The 18,533-nt window shown below is 46.1% G+C and overlaps 1 protein-coding gene across 3 annotated transcripts in view; it reads right to left on the bottom strand.

The window, feature by feature from the left end:
* cadps2 (Ca++-dependent secretion activator 2) overlaps positions 1 to 18,533 on the bottom strand; it is a 162,613-nt gene that overhangs the window by 98,478 nt on the left and 45,602 nt on the right. For all 3 annotated transcript variants that reach the window (XM_041939895.1, XM_041939893.1, XM_041939894.1), the window contains exon 3: positions 12,932 to 13,264. In XM_041939895.1, coding sequence (XP_041795829.1) covers positions 12,932 to 13,264 — 333 coding nt within the window. The remainder of the gene's footprint in view (positions 1 to 12,931; positions 13,265 to 18,533) is intronic.

Here is an 18,533-nt window from a genome sequence, read left to right as displayed (position 1 = left end):
AGACAGCTGAGGTGATCAACAGAGACAGACAAGTAGAAAGCCACAGAAACAGACGAAGACACACACATACGCAGTCACACACAATGACAGATACATAAACACACACACACAGACAAATGCATAATGAAAACCCCATCCCCCCGCCCCCTTGTTAACGCTGTTAGCTCTATTAGCTCTGCTAGCACAGTTAGCTCTGTTAGCGCTACCGCCGTTAGCGATATTCGCACCGTTAGCTGTTAGCTCAGTTAGTGTTAGCTCTGTTAGCTCTGTTAGCATTAGCTCCATTCATGTTTATTGATTCAGTTCATTAATTCATGTTAACAGAGACATGAAGCAGAGGAGAGAAGCAGACACAGACAGCTGAGGTGATCAACAGAGACAGACAAGGAGAAAGCCACAGAAACACAGCTGGGAGCAATTCATTAATCAGGGACTGACTGCCTCTGATATCTGCAGTTTTCTCAAATTGCAGCCTTTTTCAATTGTCCGCTGCTCGGCCATAGTTTCTCCTAGAGACTTCATTCAAACTTTAAAACGTAGATAATTTTGTCGGCTCAAAATGACCCTCGGCACATTTTGATATCTCTTACGGTTTTCGAGCTATGACCATCGAAGGCCGACGTAAGACGCGAACAACTGCGATAAATTTCCCATAAGAAATGAATGGGGAAATTTCCTCAAATTTCAGCCTTTTTCAATTGTCCGCTGCTCGGCCATACTTTGTCCTAGAGACTTCATTCAAACTTTAAAACGTAGATAATTTTGTCGGCTCAAACACACCCCGTGTCCCTTTCAAAATTTCCCAGAGGGAATTTTCTAGTTATTTTTCATCTTCCTCCAAGTTTTCGTCCTCAAACTCGCCCCGCAGCTTTGAGAAAACCCTCGCAAATTATATATCAAAACGTGCGTATTGTTCGGGATCGGTGTGCTATTACTTTTCTCAAATTTATCGCAGTTTTTCGCGTCGTAAGACGCGAAAAACTGCGATAAATTTCCCATAAGAAATGAATGGGACGGGCGAAAAAAACAAGATTGAAATTGGAGTTTTTCAAACATCTGTAGCTCAGGCATACATTCACCGAGAGACTTCATTTCAACTTTAAAATGTAGACCCAAGTCTGGTCTATTGGTGTGTTCATCCACATTTTGATTGGTCCTATAGTTTTTGATCAGTCACTGTTCAATGACAGTGATCGTTTGGCGGGAAATTTTGAGATTATAATGGGTGTGTATTGCGCGGAATGTTCGTGCTAGAGTGCGTGCTAGAGTGGCACAGAGTCTAAAAACGATCTGAAAATCTTCTCTTTTTCTCGTCGCTACGGCCACAAATTACACTCTACACGCATAATTTTGGGATCAGTTTGTAGACAAACTTGTCCTCTTTCGTGTGATGTCCTCGAAAAAGCCGAGAGACTTACTGAATTTAAATAGTGAGACGTTTTGTGCAGCCAGCACCCTCCTGTTCTCCCATTAAGTCCCATGTTAAAATTCAGAGCTGTTTTGTGAGCAAAGCAGAAATGCCTCCTGTCTTTAGATCGCCATAAAACGAAAAGTTGTTGTGTCAGGAATAAAACGAGATGATGGTCGGACTCAGGAAGTTCTCGGGAGTCCGATGATCTATAGTACACTCTGATACGAGGTACGGTTCTCTCACCAGAGGATTTAGTTCAGGAGGTTCGCCGAACCCAAATCTCACTGCATACAATACAAACTCCTGTTCTCTGAGTGGCAGAGTCTTTTTAAGTCGACCATTTTGTCATTTTTCTAAAGAATATCTGGACATAAAACACACGTACATCTGGCCCAGACTTGTCCGCATCTCACAGTGTAATCGGTTTTTTGATAGCAGCTACGGTTTTGACACAATCGCAAGTTGTTCGGAAGAAACCGACAGCGAAAAAGCCGCTTTTCAAGGGAAGAGTTTAACAGGTGCAACTGTCATTTACACACACACCGGTCAATAACCCACGCACACACATCTGCAGGACAACCAGCCTGAGAGTGATTATCTTAACGAGCTCAGTCAAAACAAGGGCATTGTTTGAAAACAATCTCCGTCCAACAAACAGTTAAACTCAGCTTCAGAAAGCAGTTTCGCAAAAAGGTTGAGACAGTAGTCACACAAACACACACACAAAAAGGGCTAACCAACAGCTAAAAAGTGATTAAAAACAGCACGTCAAAACTGAACAGGAACAGGTAAACAGTGGGAGAGGTGCAGAGGTAATTATCAGCAGGTGGGGCAGAAGTTACACAGGCACACACGCACGCACACACACACACACACACACACATTCAGACACACATATACCATACACATCTCCATGTAGGAGCAGATTGGGCTGCTTGTGTAGTTCAAGCAGACACACACACACAAACAGACGAAGACACACACATACGCAGTCACACACAATGACAGATACATAAACACACACACACAGACAAATGCATAATGAAAACCCCATCCCCCCGCCCCCTTGTTAACGCCGTTAGCTCTATTAGCTCTGTTAGCACAGTTAGCTCTGTTAGCGTTAGCGCCGTTAGCTCTATTCGCACCGTTAGCTGTTAGCTCCGTTAGTGTTAGCTCTGTTAGCTCCGTTAGCATTAGCTCCATTCATGTTTATTGATTCAGTTCATTAATTCATGTTAACAGAGACATGAAGCAGAGGAGAGAAGCAGACACAGACAGCTGAGGTGATCAACAGAGACAGACAAGGAGAAAGCCACAGAAACACAGCTGAGAGCAATTCATTAATCAGGGACTGACTGCCTCTGATATCTGCCGTTTTCTCACATTGCAGCCTTTTTCAATTGTCCGCTGCTTCGCCATACTTTCTCCTAGAGACTTCATTCAAACTTTAAAACGTAGATAATTTTGTCGGCTCAAACGCACCCCGTGTCCCTTTCAAAATTTCCCAGGGGGAATTTTCTAGTTTTATTCTGTGGTTTTATGTCTTTATTTTTATTTTCATCCTTATTATCATGATCAAGTGTTTTTTTATTCTCCATCTTACTTTACATTCAGTTTTCATCTGTTTTTATGTCCACTCTGTCTTTTCTATGTGAAACTCTCTTTCTTTCTTGTAAAGCACGTTGAGCTGTATTTCCAGTATGAAAGGTGCTGCACAGATAAACTTTATTATCATTGTATTATGATTATCATAAAGCACAGGAAGACACAGATGGAGGTGAAAATGTTCGCTGTGGTCGCTGCAGTTCCAGTTTAAAGTCCACGTCAGCGAGACTCAAAGAGGAGATGAAAGCCGAGGGAAAATTGAACGCGGGTTGCTTACTGGGCAGAAAACAGCGCCTCGTTTCACAAATGTGTGATGAGCAGAGGCGTCTGAAATGACAACCGGAGATAAAAAAGCTCTGATGGAAACTGGCCCGGAGCCAAAGAGACAAGTGGAACCTTCAGAGTCGATAACAGAGAGAAAGATAAGCTGTTTAATTTGAGCCTGAACCAAAACGGGTCCCAGAGAATCAGTTAAAAACCAGCCGTCGGTGTCTCTTTCACAGAGGACGCAAACTTGCTGCAGTCAGTTATCAGTCATCCAGACCTGCAGCTGAGCCGAAAAACGCTGAGGAGGCTGAAAACCAAACAGCTGCAGGTCCCTGTCCTGGACTGACAGGCTGAACCGGACCGAACCTGCAGCGACCAAGACGTTTAAAGGAAGCAGAAAACCCAAAGTACGAAGACTGAAGTCGTTAGGATCCATCCTCTGAGGAGCAGGAGCGCCACCTGCAGCTCCATCACCTGAGATACATTTGCAAACAACATTTATTTCATAAAGCGACACCACTTCCTGTCCTGACTTCCAGATCCACTCACTGCTGACAGACGGGGGTTTGTTCTCGGATGACTTGGCGGTTCAGATCGTGTTGTCGTGGATCCGTGAGCTGACTGCTGACGCTCCGCAGACGGACACGTTCAGTCGTTAGCGATGAGGTCTGCTGATCGCTGAGTCCTAATTAACTCCAAGTGTGAGAAACAAAATGGAAATAAACCTCAGAGTGATGGAGGTCAAACGAGCTGCACATTCATGAGCCGCTGAGCGTTTGAGAGCAGCGCTGAAGGTCAAGACGAGGCTTTGATAACAAATCACAGAAATAAAAACGGAGCATAATAAACATTCATTCCAGATGATTTGCGTCAGTTTTCAGTGATGATTCTTTTGGTTAAAACGTCCCTCAGTAACTTCTCTTTCTGTTTCTGGTTATTATTTCACATCGTTTCACTTTGTTTTGAAGACTTTTCTGTCTTTTTGTTCTGAGTAAACTTAAAACATCGCTCTGATTCTTCAGCAATGTTCCTGTTTCTTTCTGCTCGATACTTGATGATGATGAAAGTTTGACCCAGAAGCAGTTTGTCTGAGCTGATGTGTGGTTGACTTTCTGTGGTCAGAAAAACAACTCTTACTCTGCTTTCCTGGTTTCGTCTCCGGTTAATTACTCACAAATCTAATTAACTGCACGGCGATAGCAGAGCACACAGTCTGCCACCGCTAATCGAAGTCTCTGTGCAACACGTTTCAGTGGGATCGTTACACAAAGAGGTTTATGGGATAACAGCAGCAGCCAATAATACAAATAAAGCAAAGAAATCAGATGAATGAATTGTTAATTTAAACACAAAATACTTGTGCTCAAACAGAGGATTCATTCTGAGTGAAGAACCTTGGAGCTCTAATCTGCCTCTATACCTGCCAAAGAGCAGTGATTCCTAACACGTCTCTGGGGGTCATCAGGTGGATACCTCCCTTCAACGGTGTTTCGCCTACTTAGTCCCACTACACCTCCAGGAGGCTAGGCAGTGAACTCCGGCGTCCCAGAGTCACCCCCCCAGTGCCAGTTCACACTGCTCCTACACAATCCAAACAGCACCGCCACGTTCAACTGACCCAAAGATGCTCCAGGTAGTGGCCAGTACTGATGCTATCATTTAGCTAATGCTAATGCTAATGCTAGCCACTAAGAACTGAAAAAGACAATACAGCTCCGATGCTACCATTCAGCTAATGCTAATGCTAAATGCTTACCGCTAAGAAGAACAGAAGAAGACAATACAGTTCCGATGCTACCATTCAGCTAATGCTAATGCTAAATGCTAACTGCTAACTGCTAAGAGGAACAGAAGAAGACAATACAGCCAGACTCACCTATACTGTTCATGTTAACTGCTAGATGCCAATGCTAACTGCTAAGATACTATCATACTACCACCGCTTTAGCTTTTGTTAATAAATAAATGTGATTTTAAGCTGCAGAACAGAATCAATCACACAGTCTTTGTGATGTTGGAGATCCAGAACTTTAGGGACCAATGAGATTAGAATGTAAACACGGCCTGTCAGTGCAAAATGCACCAATCACAGGACTGTTGGTCAGTCTGTATGTGCTCATGGGCAGCGGAGGTGAACATGAAATAAATCAGAGAAAATATTGTGCAGCTCACAAAGAAAAATAAATTCTCAAATGCTAAAAACAGAATTGAGCGACCTTTTCTACCTCCAACACTTCAGTTCACAGACATAAAGATTGTGAGACGACACACACACAAACACACACACACACACTTTCAGCTTCTTGAGACAAATTTCTATTTACAGAAAGAGAATTTAAGGATCTGAAATTCATCAGAGCTTCTGCTGATTAATTTACCTCCAGGAAGAGAGATCGAGACAATTACTGACACGCCCACAGTTTGTCTGCAAGTACTAAAATTAACAACACACACACACACACACACACAGATCAGAGTACATGCTGGCGTTGTTACCATGACGTCTATTATGTGTCTTTGTTGGCAGTCTTTCTACCCTTGCTTCACGGAGCATTTCTATGACAACCAGCCTTCACATGATGTTAAAGTCTCAGAGAGGCCAAATCAACATGTCAAACTGGCCGGCTTTAAAACACACGGAGGAGCAAACAGTGTAAGGTGAGCTGCCGCGGGGACTGTGGTGAAGCAAGGCTGCAAGGAAACTTTGAATTTACACTGAAGGTGTGATCACACCTGCTTTTCAAACAGCCAAGTCTGAATTCCACTGGCGCCGACAGCATGAGTGTCTATAGTGCAAATACAGTTTGTAGAGAGCTGGAGGAACTGACCGTCAGCTAGCTTGTTAGCTCGGAGAGCGCTATTCTAGCCCGGTCAGCTAATGAGTTAGCATTTAGCCTGCCAACAATAGCAACTGACCAACTAGGCCTGCAAGTATAATCACTACACCAACAAGCTTCTAGAAGCAAACATTTTGCAGACAGGTGTGGGTTAATATCAGTGACCTTTAGCCTGAAGCCCTTTCACCTCATGAACGTCCAAAGACGAGACGAAGGACAGGAATAAACCTGACGTGATGAACTGAACAGAACCACAGGAACATCACGCTCTGCATGTATCGCTGCAGATGAAGCTCATGTGGAACAGACCTGTTTTGAGCGATCAAATCATTCTTTAAAAACATACAAAGAGATAACGGGTACAGTTGTGAAGTGATTCATCCATCCCGTTTTACAAAGATCACCTTAAACTTGACCATTGGCTCCATGGCAACAGAAGCTCAGGCTCTCTGATTGGATGGTTCCTGCAGCAGTGTTCTCTGGGACTCATAGATGACTCCTGTGCTAAACTTGTCTCATTGTTTGTGCACTAATGCTAATGCTAACACTGATGCTAATACTGAAATCAGTGTTGATGACAAAACTGCAGAGATCTGAGCCTGCTCTGTGCGAACAAAAATATTCTGACATATTAGCATTTATATTTGAGCAATCATCTTCGGATGTGTGCAGCTTCAGTATCAAAGTAAAAGACCTCTCTCGTTAAACTGCTGCCTAATTACAGACTGAACGACCTGCTGAGCACAAACCCAGCTGATCACAGAGCGATCATCTGACAGAGATGGAAAGACGCAGTTACATCCTGCCATCAGTCACAGGCTGAGAGTCAAAAGAACAACAGCAGAGGAAACAGATGTGCAGATTTAAATCAAAAAGCAAAACACAACAAGCAGCTCGGCGGCAGAAAGCACATTTTCAGACGGGATTGCAGGAGGCAGAGCTGCAGCCCGGAGCTGCTGGTAATTTATTAGAGCTTCGTCCACCTGCCGCTCGCAGCTAACGGGAGACGACAGACCCGAAACAGAAATCAACTGACCCCCTCCACGGCCGAGCAGGGCCTGTTTTTGGCAACAACATTGATAAATAAAAGAACCAAACGGGCTAAAACACCAGAGAGTACTGGATTAGACGAGGCCTGGCGAAGGCTGCGTTCACAGCGAGCCTGTTCGATGCGGTTCAAATTAGGGCTGGGTGATAAAACCACGTCGACAGAGGATCTCGATTACACTCTGTGCGCTCTTCGCACTCTTTTGGTTTTTTCTTTTCTTCCTCTTTCTGGGTTTCCTGGAAAGTACGACTCTATCCTATCGATATGGACTCTTCAACGCCGACACTCGTTTATTAGCTGCTGCTCCATCACCTGAGGCCACAGATCCACCACGCTCTCGACCCTCTGCAGTTTGCTTACCGGGAGAAGACGGGGGTGGAGGACGCCATCATCTTCCTGCTCCGCCGATCTCTCTCTCACCTGGACAGAGGCAGTGGTGCTGTGAGGATTACATTCTTGGACTTCTCCAGTGTCTTTAACCCCATCCAGCCACTGCTCCTCAGGGACAAACTGACAGAGATGAGAGTTGAAACACACCTGGTGGCATGGATTACAGACTACCTGACTGGCAGGCCTCAGTATGTGAAGCTGGGGGACTGCAGGTCCAACACTGTGGCCAGCAGCACAGGAGCACCACAGGGAACTGTGCTCTCTCCGGTCCTGTTCACCCTGTACACGTCCGACTTTTCAGTACAACTCAGAGCTCTGTGAGGACACACCATAGTGGGCTGTATCGGGAGTGAATGAGTACAGGGAACTGATCCAGGACTTTGTCACATGGTGTGACTCCAACCACCTGCTCCTCAACACCACCAAGACCAGGGAGATGGTGGTGGACTTTAGGAGACCCAGGCCGTGTCCAGAACCGGTCATCATCAAAGGGGACTGCGTGGAAACATGTCATGCTACAACTTTTCTGCTGCTTGATTCAAAAGGAAAACTCTCAAGTTTCTCTTTGTCTGCGACGGATCTGCAAGATCTGACAAAGTTTACTCTGATTTAAGGGTTTGATCAGTTCCTAGTGAGCTCTGCTGCAACACATGCAGCAAACTGATCGCTGTGCATGCAGAGTCCACAAATCTAAAGAGAACAATTCATTCCACGACAGAGGCAATGTGCTTCACAGGAAACATGCATCCTCATTAGTTTTAACTGTGAAGATCCTTCTGCAGCCTGTTTTTCCCCCTCTGAGACTTCCTCTTTCCCTCCACATCAATACACTGTTTCGCCAAAGGACTTTATATGAACCAGACACCGCTTTCAGTTTCAGCAGAGAAACGTTCCTGCACAGAACTTCATTAAAAGTTTCCAGCTGTTAACACACTGAATCTACAGGAAGCTTCTGTTTCACTGCTGCTGTGTGATGCTCAGTGTTGTTGGACTGAAGTCTTTAATCACAATGGAATAAATATCCACACGCACGCACGCACGCACGGCTGTCACTGCTGTTTATCCTCAGAGACCAGCTGGTCTGAACACCTGGACTCTCCCTCCCTCCACAGCTGTAGGTCTTCCTCTCTTATATTTTCATCTCCCTCCGTCTTTTCCACCACTGAAGAAGAAGTGTTCACCTCTCTGAGCCTGGATCAAACACACTGCTTCCATGGACATATAATGCCACACATTCTATTGGATTGGATCTAAAAGTTCAGTTCAGATTCTTCAGCCCAATGAATGATGAGCTCAGACAGTAAATATATTGACTTAGTGCTGTTTTGTGGGGGTGCCTTTAAAGGACGGGTTCACGTTTTTCAAATACTTAAAACATTAGAAACATCCTGAAACAGTTTGTGGTCAGTGTGTTCACTGGTCATCACCATGTTCTTCTCCGTCTGAATATAAAAATGATCCGTCAAAGCTGTGAGAAAATGATTTCACAGTCACGTCTGCGTCAGTGTGTCTGCGTGCTGTCCAGCCAATTACAGAAGCTGTAATCGTTAATTAGATCAGTAAAGAAATGTGTGTTCCACAGAGCCTCGTCAGCAGATTGAGAGGAGGATAAAAATATGTTGGTTATATGGCAGGAAGCAGTGTGAGCCTGGACCACTAGAGAGATATTTCCCCGTCCATTAAAAACCATAAATAAATCAAATACCAGAGAAAGAGACTCTGAGCGCGTGCAGTGACTTTATCAGTACCTTCAAAACACAAACACATTGTTTGTTTATTTGTAGCTATTTAACAGCTTTGTCACATGATCTAGCAGCGCTAACCACCACAAGCTAACCGGCAGTCCGCCGTTGTTGTTGTTTCAGACGCTCATAACTCAAAGCAACGACGGGCACAAAGACGCTCCCGCCGAAACGGACGGTTTGAAAAACCTGCACTTTGGAAGGCGACCTCAAGAAAGAGATCATTTTCGATTGTTTTCTAAAAAAGTGATAATACTGAGGTGTTTATGCCACAATTATCTTGTTTATTAAAATGTTTGAGTTTTTAAACCTTCACTCTGACTCTGCTTCCACCACTCAGCCGCGCTGCTAACGAGCTGTGACAGTTAACACGGCTCTGACGCGGCTGTAAAGCGTTCAGCAGCACATGTCGTCCACAGTGAGAAGCCTAAACCGGACCCACAGTACGTGACGGCTGTCTGCTGGTCCGGGAAGCTCTGGCTTCTTCTGACGGCAGAACATGGCACCGAGATCTTAATGAAACCCTGGAAACGCAGGTGAAATCTAAAAATGGGATTAGCTCCAGTTTCTTTCCTCCTTCTCCCCCTTCAGCCTTTCTTCTTCTTTCTGTTCTGGCGTCTAATGAAGCAGGACAATAACAGACTCTGTCCTGGCAACAGACACGTTCCGGTTGTTATACAGGCGAGGATGATGCCTCAATGGGCCGTGAAGTCATCTGTGAAAGGAAGCTATTTATGTTCAGAGCCGGCTACAGCGAAGGGAATAATCAGCAGAGCAGAATCGCTGAGGATTACTGACACTGCTTCATCTGCAGAGCGACTGAAGACCGAAGACGAGTGGACGAGCCTTTAACGTCAGAAAGAGCAGCTTTCTCCTCCAGTGGCATCGAACCAAGCAGAGAGCACTGAGCTAAAGCAGGCTCTAGTCCAGTATCAGCCAGGCTCTAGTCCAGTATCAGACAGGCTGTAGTCCAGTATCAGTCAGGCTCTAAACCAGTATCAGCCAGGCTCTAGACCAGTATCAGCCAGGGTTTAGACCAGTATCAGCCAGGCTCTAGACCAGTATCAGTCAGGCTCTGACCAGTATCAGCCAGGCTCTATCCCAGTATCAGTCAGGCTCCAGCCCAGTATCAGACAGGCTCTAGACCAGTATCAGACAGGCTCTAGCCCAGTATCAGCCAGGCTCTAGATCAGTATCAGCCAGGCTCTAGTCCAGTATCAGACAGGCTCTAAACCAGTATCAGCCAGGCTCTAGACCAGTATCAGCCAGGGTTTAGACCAGTATCAGCCAGGCTCTAGACCAGTATCAGTCAGGCTCTGACCAGTATCAGCCAGGCTCTATCCCAGTATCAGTCAGGCTCTATCCCAGTATCAGCCAGGCTCTAGTCCAGTATCAGACAGGCTCTAGACCAGTATCAGTAAGGCTCTATCCCAGTATCAGACAGGCTCTAGATCAGTATCAGCCAGGCTCTAGATCAGTATCAGCCAGGCTCTAGCCCAGTATCAGCCAGGCTCTAGTCCAGTATCAGCCAGGCTCTAGTCCAGTATCAGCCAGGCTCTAGTCCAGTATCAGCCAGGCTTCTAAAGCTCCTCGTTTGAGACTTTATTTAACAACAGAACTACAAAAACTTCTGTGTTGTGTATCTTTTATTATCCAATGAGGGAAAGTAAAGAAAAAAGAGAAGGTTGTCAGAGTCGTTATCAGTTGTGTTCGCTGTTACCTGGGAGATAAAACATCATGTCTGTGTGTGTGGATTTCAGGTCTGAAAGGAAACTGCATCACTTTTAAAGGTTGGATGCCTCGATATGGAGTTTAAATGTCTTTTATGACTTTTCTCATGAAAAATGTTCTATGAATATCTGCGAAGCTGTAGAGCAGATGTTGAATGTTGAGCAGACTGATGATGCTCTGCAGGAATGTAAAACAAATCCATTACGGATTAAACACAACACGTCTGCTGCATTAAACCGGTGTTGAACCATCGATCGTGATAAACAGACCGCTGCAGCGTATGTGTGGCTGCAGCTTTCTAGGAAGAGCCTGACTCTGTTTTCCCTCCGTGCTGCAGAGGAAGGAGGCAGCAGAGGGACGAGGCAGCAGAGGGACGAGGCAGCAGAGGAAGGAGGCAGCAGAGGAAGGAGGCAGCAGAGGGACGAGGCAGCAGAGGAAGGAGGCAGCAGAGGGACGAGGCAGCAGAGGGACGAGGCAGCAGAGGAAGGAGGCAGCAGAGGGACGAGGCAGCAGAGGAAGGAGGCAGCAGAGGGACGAGGCAGCAGAGGGACGAGGCAGCAGAGGAACGAGGCAGCAGAGGAAGGAGGCAGCAGAGGAAGGAGGCAGCAGAGGGACGAGGCAGCAGAGGGACGAGGCAGCAGAGGGACAAGGCAGCAGCGGGACTCTAATTCTGAGTTTACGGCTTTCGGTGCAAACACAGGAGTGTGGAGAAGCTCTGCAGCGACACAATAAGCTGCATCCACCCTCCACCGACTCACTGTGCTGCAAAGCTACAACGTTTATGTTCAGTTTACTCCACTTCTGTCCTCGTGCTACAACCTTCATCTTCGCTCTGAGAGCATGTCAGCACTCGTACATGTGACGACGCAGTAAGGGTTCAGCGACCGTCTAATTACTGAGCGGCGGTGTGCCGAGACACTGAGACCGTCGTGATGCTGTGCAGAGTCTGCTAATGAGGCCGCAAGCCTTTAAAACTCAGAAATTCACCACAAGTTAAATTCACAAAAAATGCTGGAAATGAGACGGCGATGAGTGAAGGTCAGAGAGGAGGATCGAATGAAAAACATGAGCAGGGAACCAACAAAAAGCAGCTTTTAGATGATATTCACACTGAACTGGCCACTATGAGTTTATATCAGATGCTTTTAAAATAGAGGTTCAGGAACAAATGTTCAAAAGTTCTCTCAGTTAATGACTGAGCCTTTTTTCACATATGGAGTTTCTCTTTAACAGTGTCGCGTTGGGTTTGCCTGTGTTGTCAGTTTCCACCTGTCTGCTGGAGTTAGACATCCCATAAAACTGACCAGTCACCCCAGTCTAGCCCGCAGGACAGAGGTGTCCGGTGCATGCATGAACTGACCGAATCACTTAGTGCACTTTGGCACCTCCCAGGAAAAGTCTCGAGCCCAAAGAGTCCTGCTCATGATACAGCGCGACAACACCGCGCTACCATGTCTGCACACCACTGCTGTACAGTATGTTACGCCTCGATTAAAAGCTTAAAACTGTCAAACTCTGTGAAGAACCTTTAATTTCTGAACGTCACCACTGTGACCGGCAGCAGAAGGAGCACTGCAGTGTGGGACGCCGTCCAGGCCTCATTTCTGATCTCCATCTTTCTAAAAGACAATTTCTAGTCACACAGAACAAGTTGAATCAGCTCAAAGCTAAAGCTAAATTAAAACGCACGAAATGACTTCACGTGCAGAGAAGCTGGCGGCTTCGCTACAGTCAAAGTGTCCCTACAGCAGCATCTAGTGGACATTAGAGGAAGTACAGCTGAGGCACTGTCATCATCATTAAGCCAGGCTGTCACGCACATATGACAGGTGAGTATTAATGATAATGTAGCAGATAACGGTGCATGTGTGTCTGTACCTGTGGACCTCTGGCGGCTCACCTGGCAGGCATTGTACAGCAGCTGGTGCTCAAACTTGCGGATGCCGAGGATCTGCTGGAACATCTCGTACAGCTGCTCCTTACTGAGGATGAGCTCTGACACGACGCTCAGGTGCGCCCGCGGTGGCTGACGCCGCATGTCCTCGTCCCCCCTGTAGATGGCGTCGTACTTGGCGATCCAGGAGCTGAGGACCGTCTCCTTGCTCAGGCCGTCGATCTCCGGGAGGCTTCGGACGCGTCGCTCGATGTTCTTCTTGAAGACCTCGCGGAAGTCGTTGGCGGAGCAGCCGCCGCTCTGAACCATCCTGGAGACGCGCTCGCTCTTCAGGAAGCCCTGCGAAGGAGAGAGAAACAGAACGTGACCGGCGGCCAGACGACACGCAGGCTATTCATCTATCGTTTAATTATCCAGATCAGCCTCCTCCTTCATTATTAATGAAAACACTGAGATCCCGAAGCGTCTTCCAGCAATGAGCACAGCAGTAGACCAATTAACTGAGATCTGGGTGAGCTGAGGCGTCCAAACAAAAAGAAAGATACGTTACGACAGGTAATCACCTTCCACCCGTGTTTAAACAGACTGGATTTATTAATAAAGCAGCTTTAGATTTAAAGACGCTTGAGGTTTCTAATCTTCAGGACCAATGCAGAAGCTGCTGCATGGCTGAAAGCCAGTTTTCCAAACCCTGTTCAGACTTTTCAGACTGCTCTGTCCTCCTCCACGCAGCCTTTCAGAGGGTCTAATGTTAAACTCTGTGGTTCATTCACATTTGAGGCTTTTGACAGAAGCTCTTTATCCAAAGCGACTCTCGCGGAGTCTGACGGAGGAATAAGAGGCTCAGACCGAAGCAGCAGCTGCTCAGTGCGACATTAAACAGTCTCTCGGCTGGCTGCTTCACCTCTTCCTGCTCGGCGCTCTGAGACTCTGAAGAGCACAACATCAGTGAGAAAATGATTCATCTGAAGGAGAGCAGCTGGCACCAGCATCGAACCGGACCAAAACACATCACATATTCAGCTTCGTTCCTCTACTGATGCGCACAAATTCATCCCTCCTGACTGATTCCATCACTGCAAAGATTTTTAACTTCATAATCGATCACATAATATTAGAAATTAGAAAGAACAGCCTTTTAAAACTGCTCATTTTGCTCATTTTTGTTGAAATTATGTGCATCAGTGATGATGTCAGACCAGGTTTTACTTGTTCAGACGTGGAATTGCTCAATAAATTAAAGCCCAGACTGATACTGATCAAAATTTGAGTTCACAATCAATAACATACAGTCCGGGCCAAAAGTCTGGACAGACCTCCTCATTAAATGTGTTTTCTTTATTTTAATGACTATTTACATTGTAGATTCTCCCTGAAGGCATCAAAACTGTGAATGAACACATGTGGAGTTATGTTCTTAACAAATAAATGTGAAAAAACTGAAAACATGTTTTATATTGTAGTTTCTTCTAAACAGCCCCCCTTTGCTCTGATTACTGCTTCGCACACTCTTGGCATTGTCTCGACGAGCTTCAAGAGGTCGTCACCTGAAACGGTTTTCCAACTGTCTTGAAGGAGTTCCCAGAGGTGTTTAGCACTTTGCCTTCACTCTGCGCTCCAGCTCACCCCAAACCATCTCGATGGGGTTCAGGTCCGGTGACTGTGGAGGCCAGGTCAGCGCTCCATCACTCTCCTTCTCGGTCAGATAGCCCTCACACAGCCTGGAGGTGTGTTTGGGGTCGTTGTGGGATGGCATGTCGCTGCAGGATGCTGTGGTAGCCATGCTGGTTCAGTGTGCCTTCAATTTTGAATAAATCCCCAACAGTGTCACCAGCAAAACACCCCCACACTATCACACCCCCTCCTCCATGCTTCACAGTGGGAACCAGGCATGTGGAATCCATCCGTTCACCTTTTCTGCGTCTCACAAAGACACGGCGGTCGGAACCAAACATCTCAAATTTGGACTCCTCAGACCAAAGCACAGATTTCCACTGGTCTGATGTCCATTCCTTGACCACGAAGGCCTGATTCACGCAGTCTCCTCTTAACAGTTGTTCTAGAGATGGGTCTGCTGCTCGAACTCTGTGTGGCCTTCATCTGGTCTCTGATCTGAGCTGCTGTGAACTTGTGATTTCTGAGGCTGGTGACTCGGATGAACTGAGGTGACTCTTGGTCTTCCTTTCCTGGGTTGGTCCTCATGTGGGCCAGTTTCGTTGTAGCGCTTGATGGTTTTTGCGACTCCACTTGGGGACACATTTAAAGTTTTGGCAATTTACTGACTGACCTTCATTGCATAAAGTAACGATGGCCACTCGTTTTTCTTTAGTTATCTGATTGGTTCTTGCCATAATATGAATTTTAACAGTTGTCCAACAGGGCTGTCGGCTGTGTGTTAACCTGACTTCTGCACAACACAACTGATGGTCCCAACCCAAGAAATTCCACTAATTAACCCTGACAAGGCACACCTGTGAAGTGAAAACCATTTCAGGTGACGACCTCTTGAAGCCCATCGAGAGAATGCCAAGAGTGCAAAACAGTCATCAGAGCAAAGGGGGGCTATTTAGAAGAAACTACAATATAAATGTTTTCAGTTATTTCACCTTTTTTGTTAAGAACATAACTCCACGTGTGTTCATTCACAGTTTTGATGCCTTCAGGGAGAATCTACACTGTAAACAGTCATGAAAATAAAGAAAACACATTGAATGAGAGGGTGCGTCCAAACTTTCGGCCTCTACTGTACATTAACAAATGTTCATTGCTGATATAAACACAGAACATCTGTACGAGTGTCCTCAAACAGAGCTCTGAAAGAACAATGACCTACACACATTTTACAGTGTATCAGTAAACAGGTCTGTGCTGACATCGCCCCTTCACAGCCATCTGACTACAGCCCTGATTCCACAAGAGTTTGGACGATGTGTAAAACATAAGTAAAACAATTCATCTGTAAGCTCACTGGTAAAGACAAAGATCATGAAAGGAAGCCGACATGCCGACAGACTGAAGCTCGTCCTGCAGCCGCCGACCGACACGAAACAACACGTCCTGTTTGAACCAGGACACCAGCTTCAACCCGGCCTCATGAGAGCCTGAACCAGCAGCAGACGGAGAGGAACCGCCGCGGAGCTACAAGAGTAACGACGAACAGAAATCAAGCTAAGGAGTCTCAATAAGGAGATAAAAGAGAAACAACAGAAAAAAGGTTGTTTTGTGTAGAAGAAATCAGTAGAAATCAGCAGGGGGGGGCGCTGAGAGGCGACACAGAGAGCCTCCTCTGTTTGGTGATGAATGGAAACGTGCAAACGTTAAGTGGATGAGGAGGGAGGTTAGCAGCCCGCTAACAGCAGCTAATCTGCCTCTCTGCATCACTCCGCACAAACTGCAGAGAACAAAAAGACATTAAATCGCTCCTGCTGGGGGAGACGACGCAGGAAGGACGAAGAAGCTGACGGTTCAGACGACCACGCCAGAAACCAGGAGACTGATGGCGGAGCGTCAGGTGGGGTTAAACCACGGCTGTGTGATGAGAATAGCAGGGAGCCGATAACCTTCGTCCTGCTAACTGAGCGACGAGTTCGCTGCTGCTGGGACTCGGTTAGAAAACCACCTGACTCTTCTGGAGCTGGTTTCCCCCAACACCCTGGAAGTGATCCTAAAGCAAAGTCAAACTGTTTTATGTCTGCGACGTAACTGTTCTGCTGCCTCTTGGAGAAGAGATGCTTCATCTAAATGAGACGTATTGGTTAAAAAAAGGTTAAAAAATAAAACACAAGCAGCAACTCAGGAGTTAATTTAGTCGTTCAATAAGATGGTTTTTAGATTGAGGACTGTCCCTGCAAACATATATATACCACCACTGAAACACCACAGAATTTGTATCTGATTAAAAATCTGCTTTTTAAGAGTTTTTAGACGCTACAACACACAATCATGAGTGAAATAAGCAGCAAACGCCTCTGGACAGAACTGCAGTGGACCAATGACAGCCTCCCAATCATGGGTTCAGACAGCCAGGGCGCCATCCATGACAGATGTGAGGAACTAATCCTGTCCACCTGTGGGGCGGGGCTACGGTGAAAAGAGGCCTATCAGAGGAGAAGCCGGGTTCAGCAAAGTCTCACTATTTTCAAAACAGACGACGAGTCCACTCCGGTTCCTCTGACCAATCTGAATGAACCCACTCTGAACATCACCTGAAGATGCAGATGTACCAGGTGATAGCCACAACTTTTCCCAACGGAAAAAAACAAAAAAGCACGGTTCCACGCGAGCCGAGCCGAGCTGAGCCAAGCCGAGCCACGCAGTGACAACAAGGCCCTGGGTAAAGATCGTCAATGTTCAAAACAAATTAGCTGTTAGCTTGGGTTCAAAGAGCAGCATTAAAACTAACTGACCAAACTTGCCTTTCACGTATCAGCGTGCCTCAGATATCAGCAGATATCAGCAGACGGTAAAATGGTCACGGTTTGATAATTGTGACTGGGTGAAGACGGAATAATGGAGGAGTGAGTGGCTCATTAACCTCAGCTCATTATGTTTCCACGTCAGTGTGATCACTGTTTTCCATCCGAGCTGAAACGAACCACAGACCAACGAGATCTGCTGTTTCACTACAGGAAACATGATCCTCGTGAGTCCAAAGAGTTCAGCATCCGCTTCAGCGTGCACTCATCTCCATCTGGGCTCTATGTCGATCCACGAGAGGACTGAGCAACCACAAACTGCGTTCTTCCTTTTTTCAGTTCCAGAACGGAACAGAGTCCCGTCCCCGTTTCGTTGGTTCCTCCTGAAGATGTTCAGCAGATTTCACATTTACAACATTCATCAAACAGGAGGAAACGGAGCATTCGTCTGGGACTATTTTCAGCGGCGGATGAATCTATATTTGGTGTAGTGAGTATTTGGAGCAGCAGGACGGTGTGTGTGTGTCTGTGTGTGCATAAAGGTCACTCCCTTCATGGCGCTCTGAGCCTCCTGTCAGCCTGGTGGAGGGTCTGACCCCCCGTCCAGAAGCCCTCTGAGCCTGGATCGATGACTCCCTGCTCTGTACTGTTCACTATGTGAACATCAGACCAACTTTAAAAAATAAAATAAAAATACAAATTTAAAAAAACAGAGACGGACTACCATTCCTGAACCCCCCCCCAAAAAATGGTTTTGGTGGTACAGACACCCTGAGACTTAAGAGAATAACTGAGAATAAGGTCACAGGTTAGAGTCTGGACTTTTGAAGTGGCAGTTAAACCTAGAAATCCAAACACAGTGAAAGATGATCGTGTGTCTGTGTGATTAGCTCTGGTCATGGCTTTAATTAGCATGGTGACAGAGATGGTTCCCCCCGGCAGCAGCCCCCCGTGTCCCTTTCAAAATTCTCCCAGAAGGAATTTTCTAGTTGACTCTATTCTTCTTCTTCTTCTTCTCTTTTTCTACGTCTCCTTTTTTATTCTGCTGCTATAAAAGATGAATTTCTCCAGTTTGGGATAAATAAATAAAACAGTACAGTTTATCTTATGATGCAGTTTTAAATATATAAAAATACAAGAACAACGTCCACACTGGGGGGCTTTGTCCTGCAGGATGGTCAGTAAAAACATAT

Source organism: Chelmon rostratus, chromosome 6 (assembly GCF_017976325.1).
Source record: "Chelmon rostratus isolate fCheRos1 chromosome 6, fCheRos1.pri, whole genome shotgun sequence".
NCBI lineage: Eukaryota > Metazoa > Chordata > Actinopteri > Chaetodontiformes > Chaetodontidae > Chelmon > Chelmon rostratus.
This window is presented reverse-complemented; position numbering and strand designations above follow the sequence as displayed.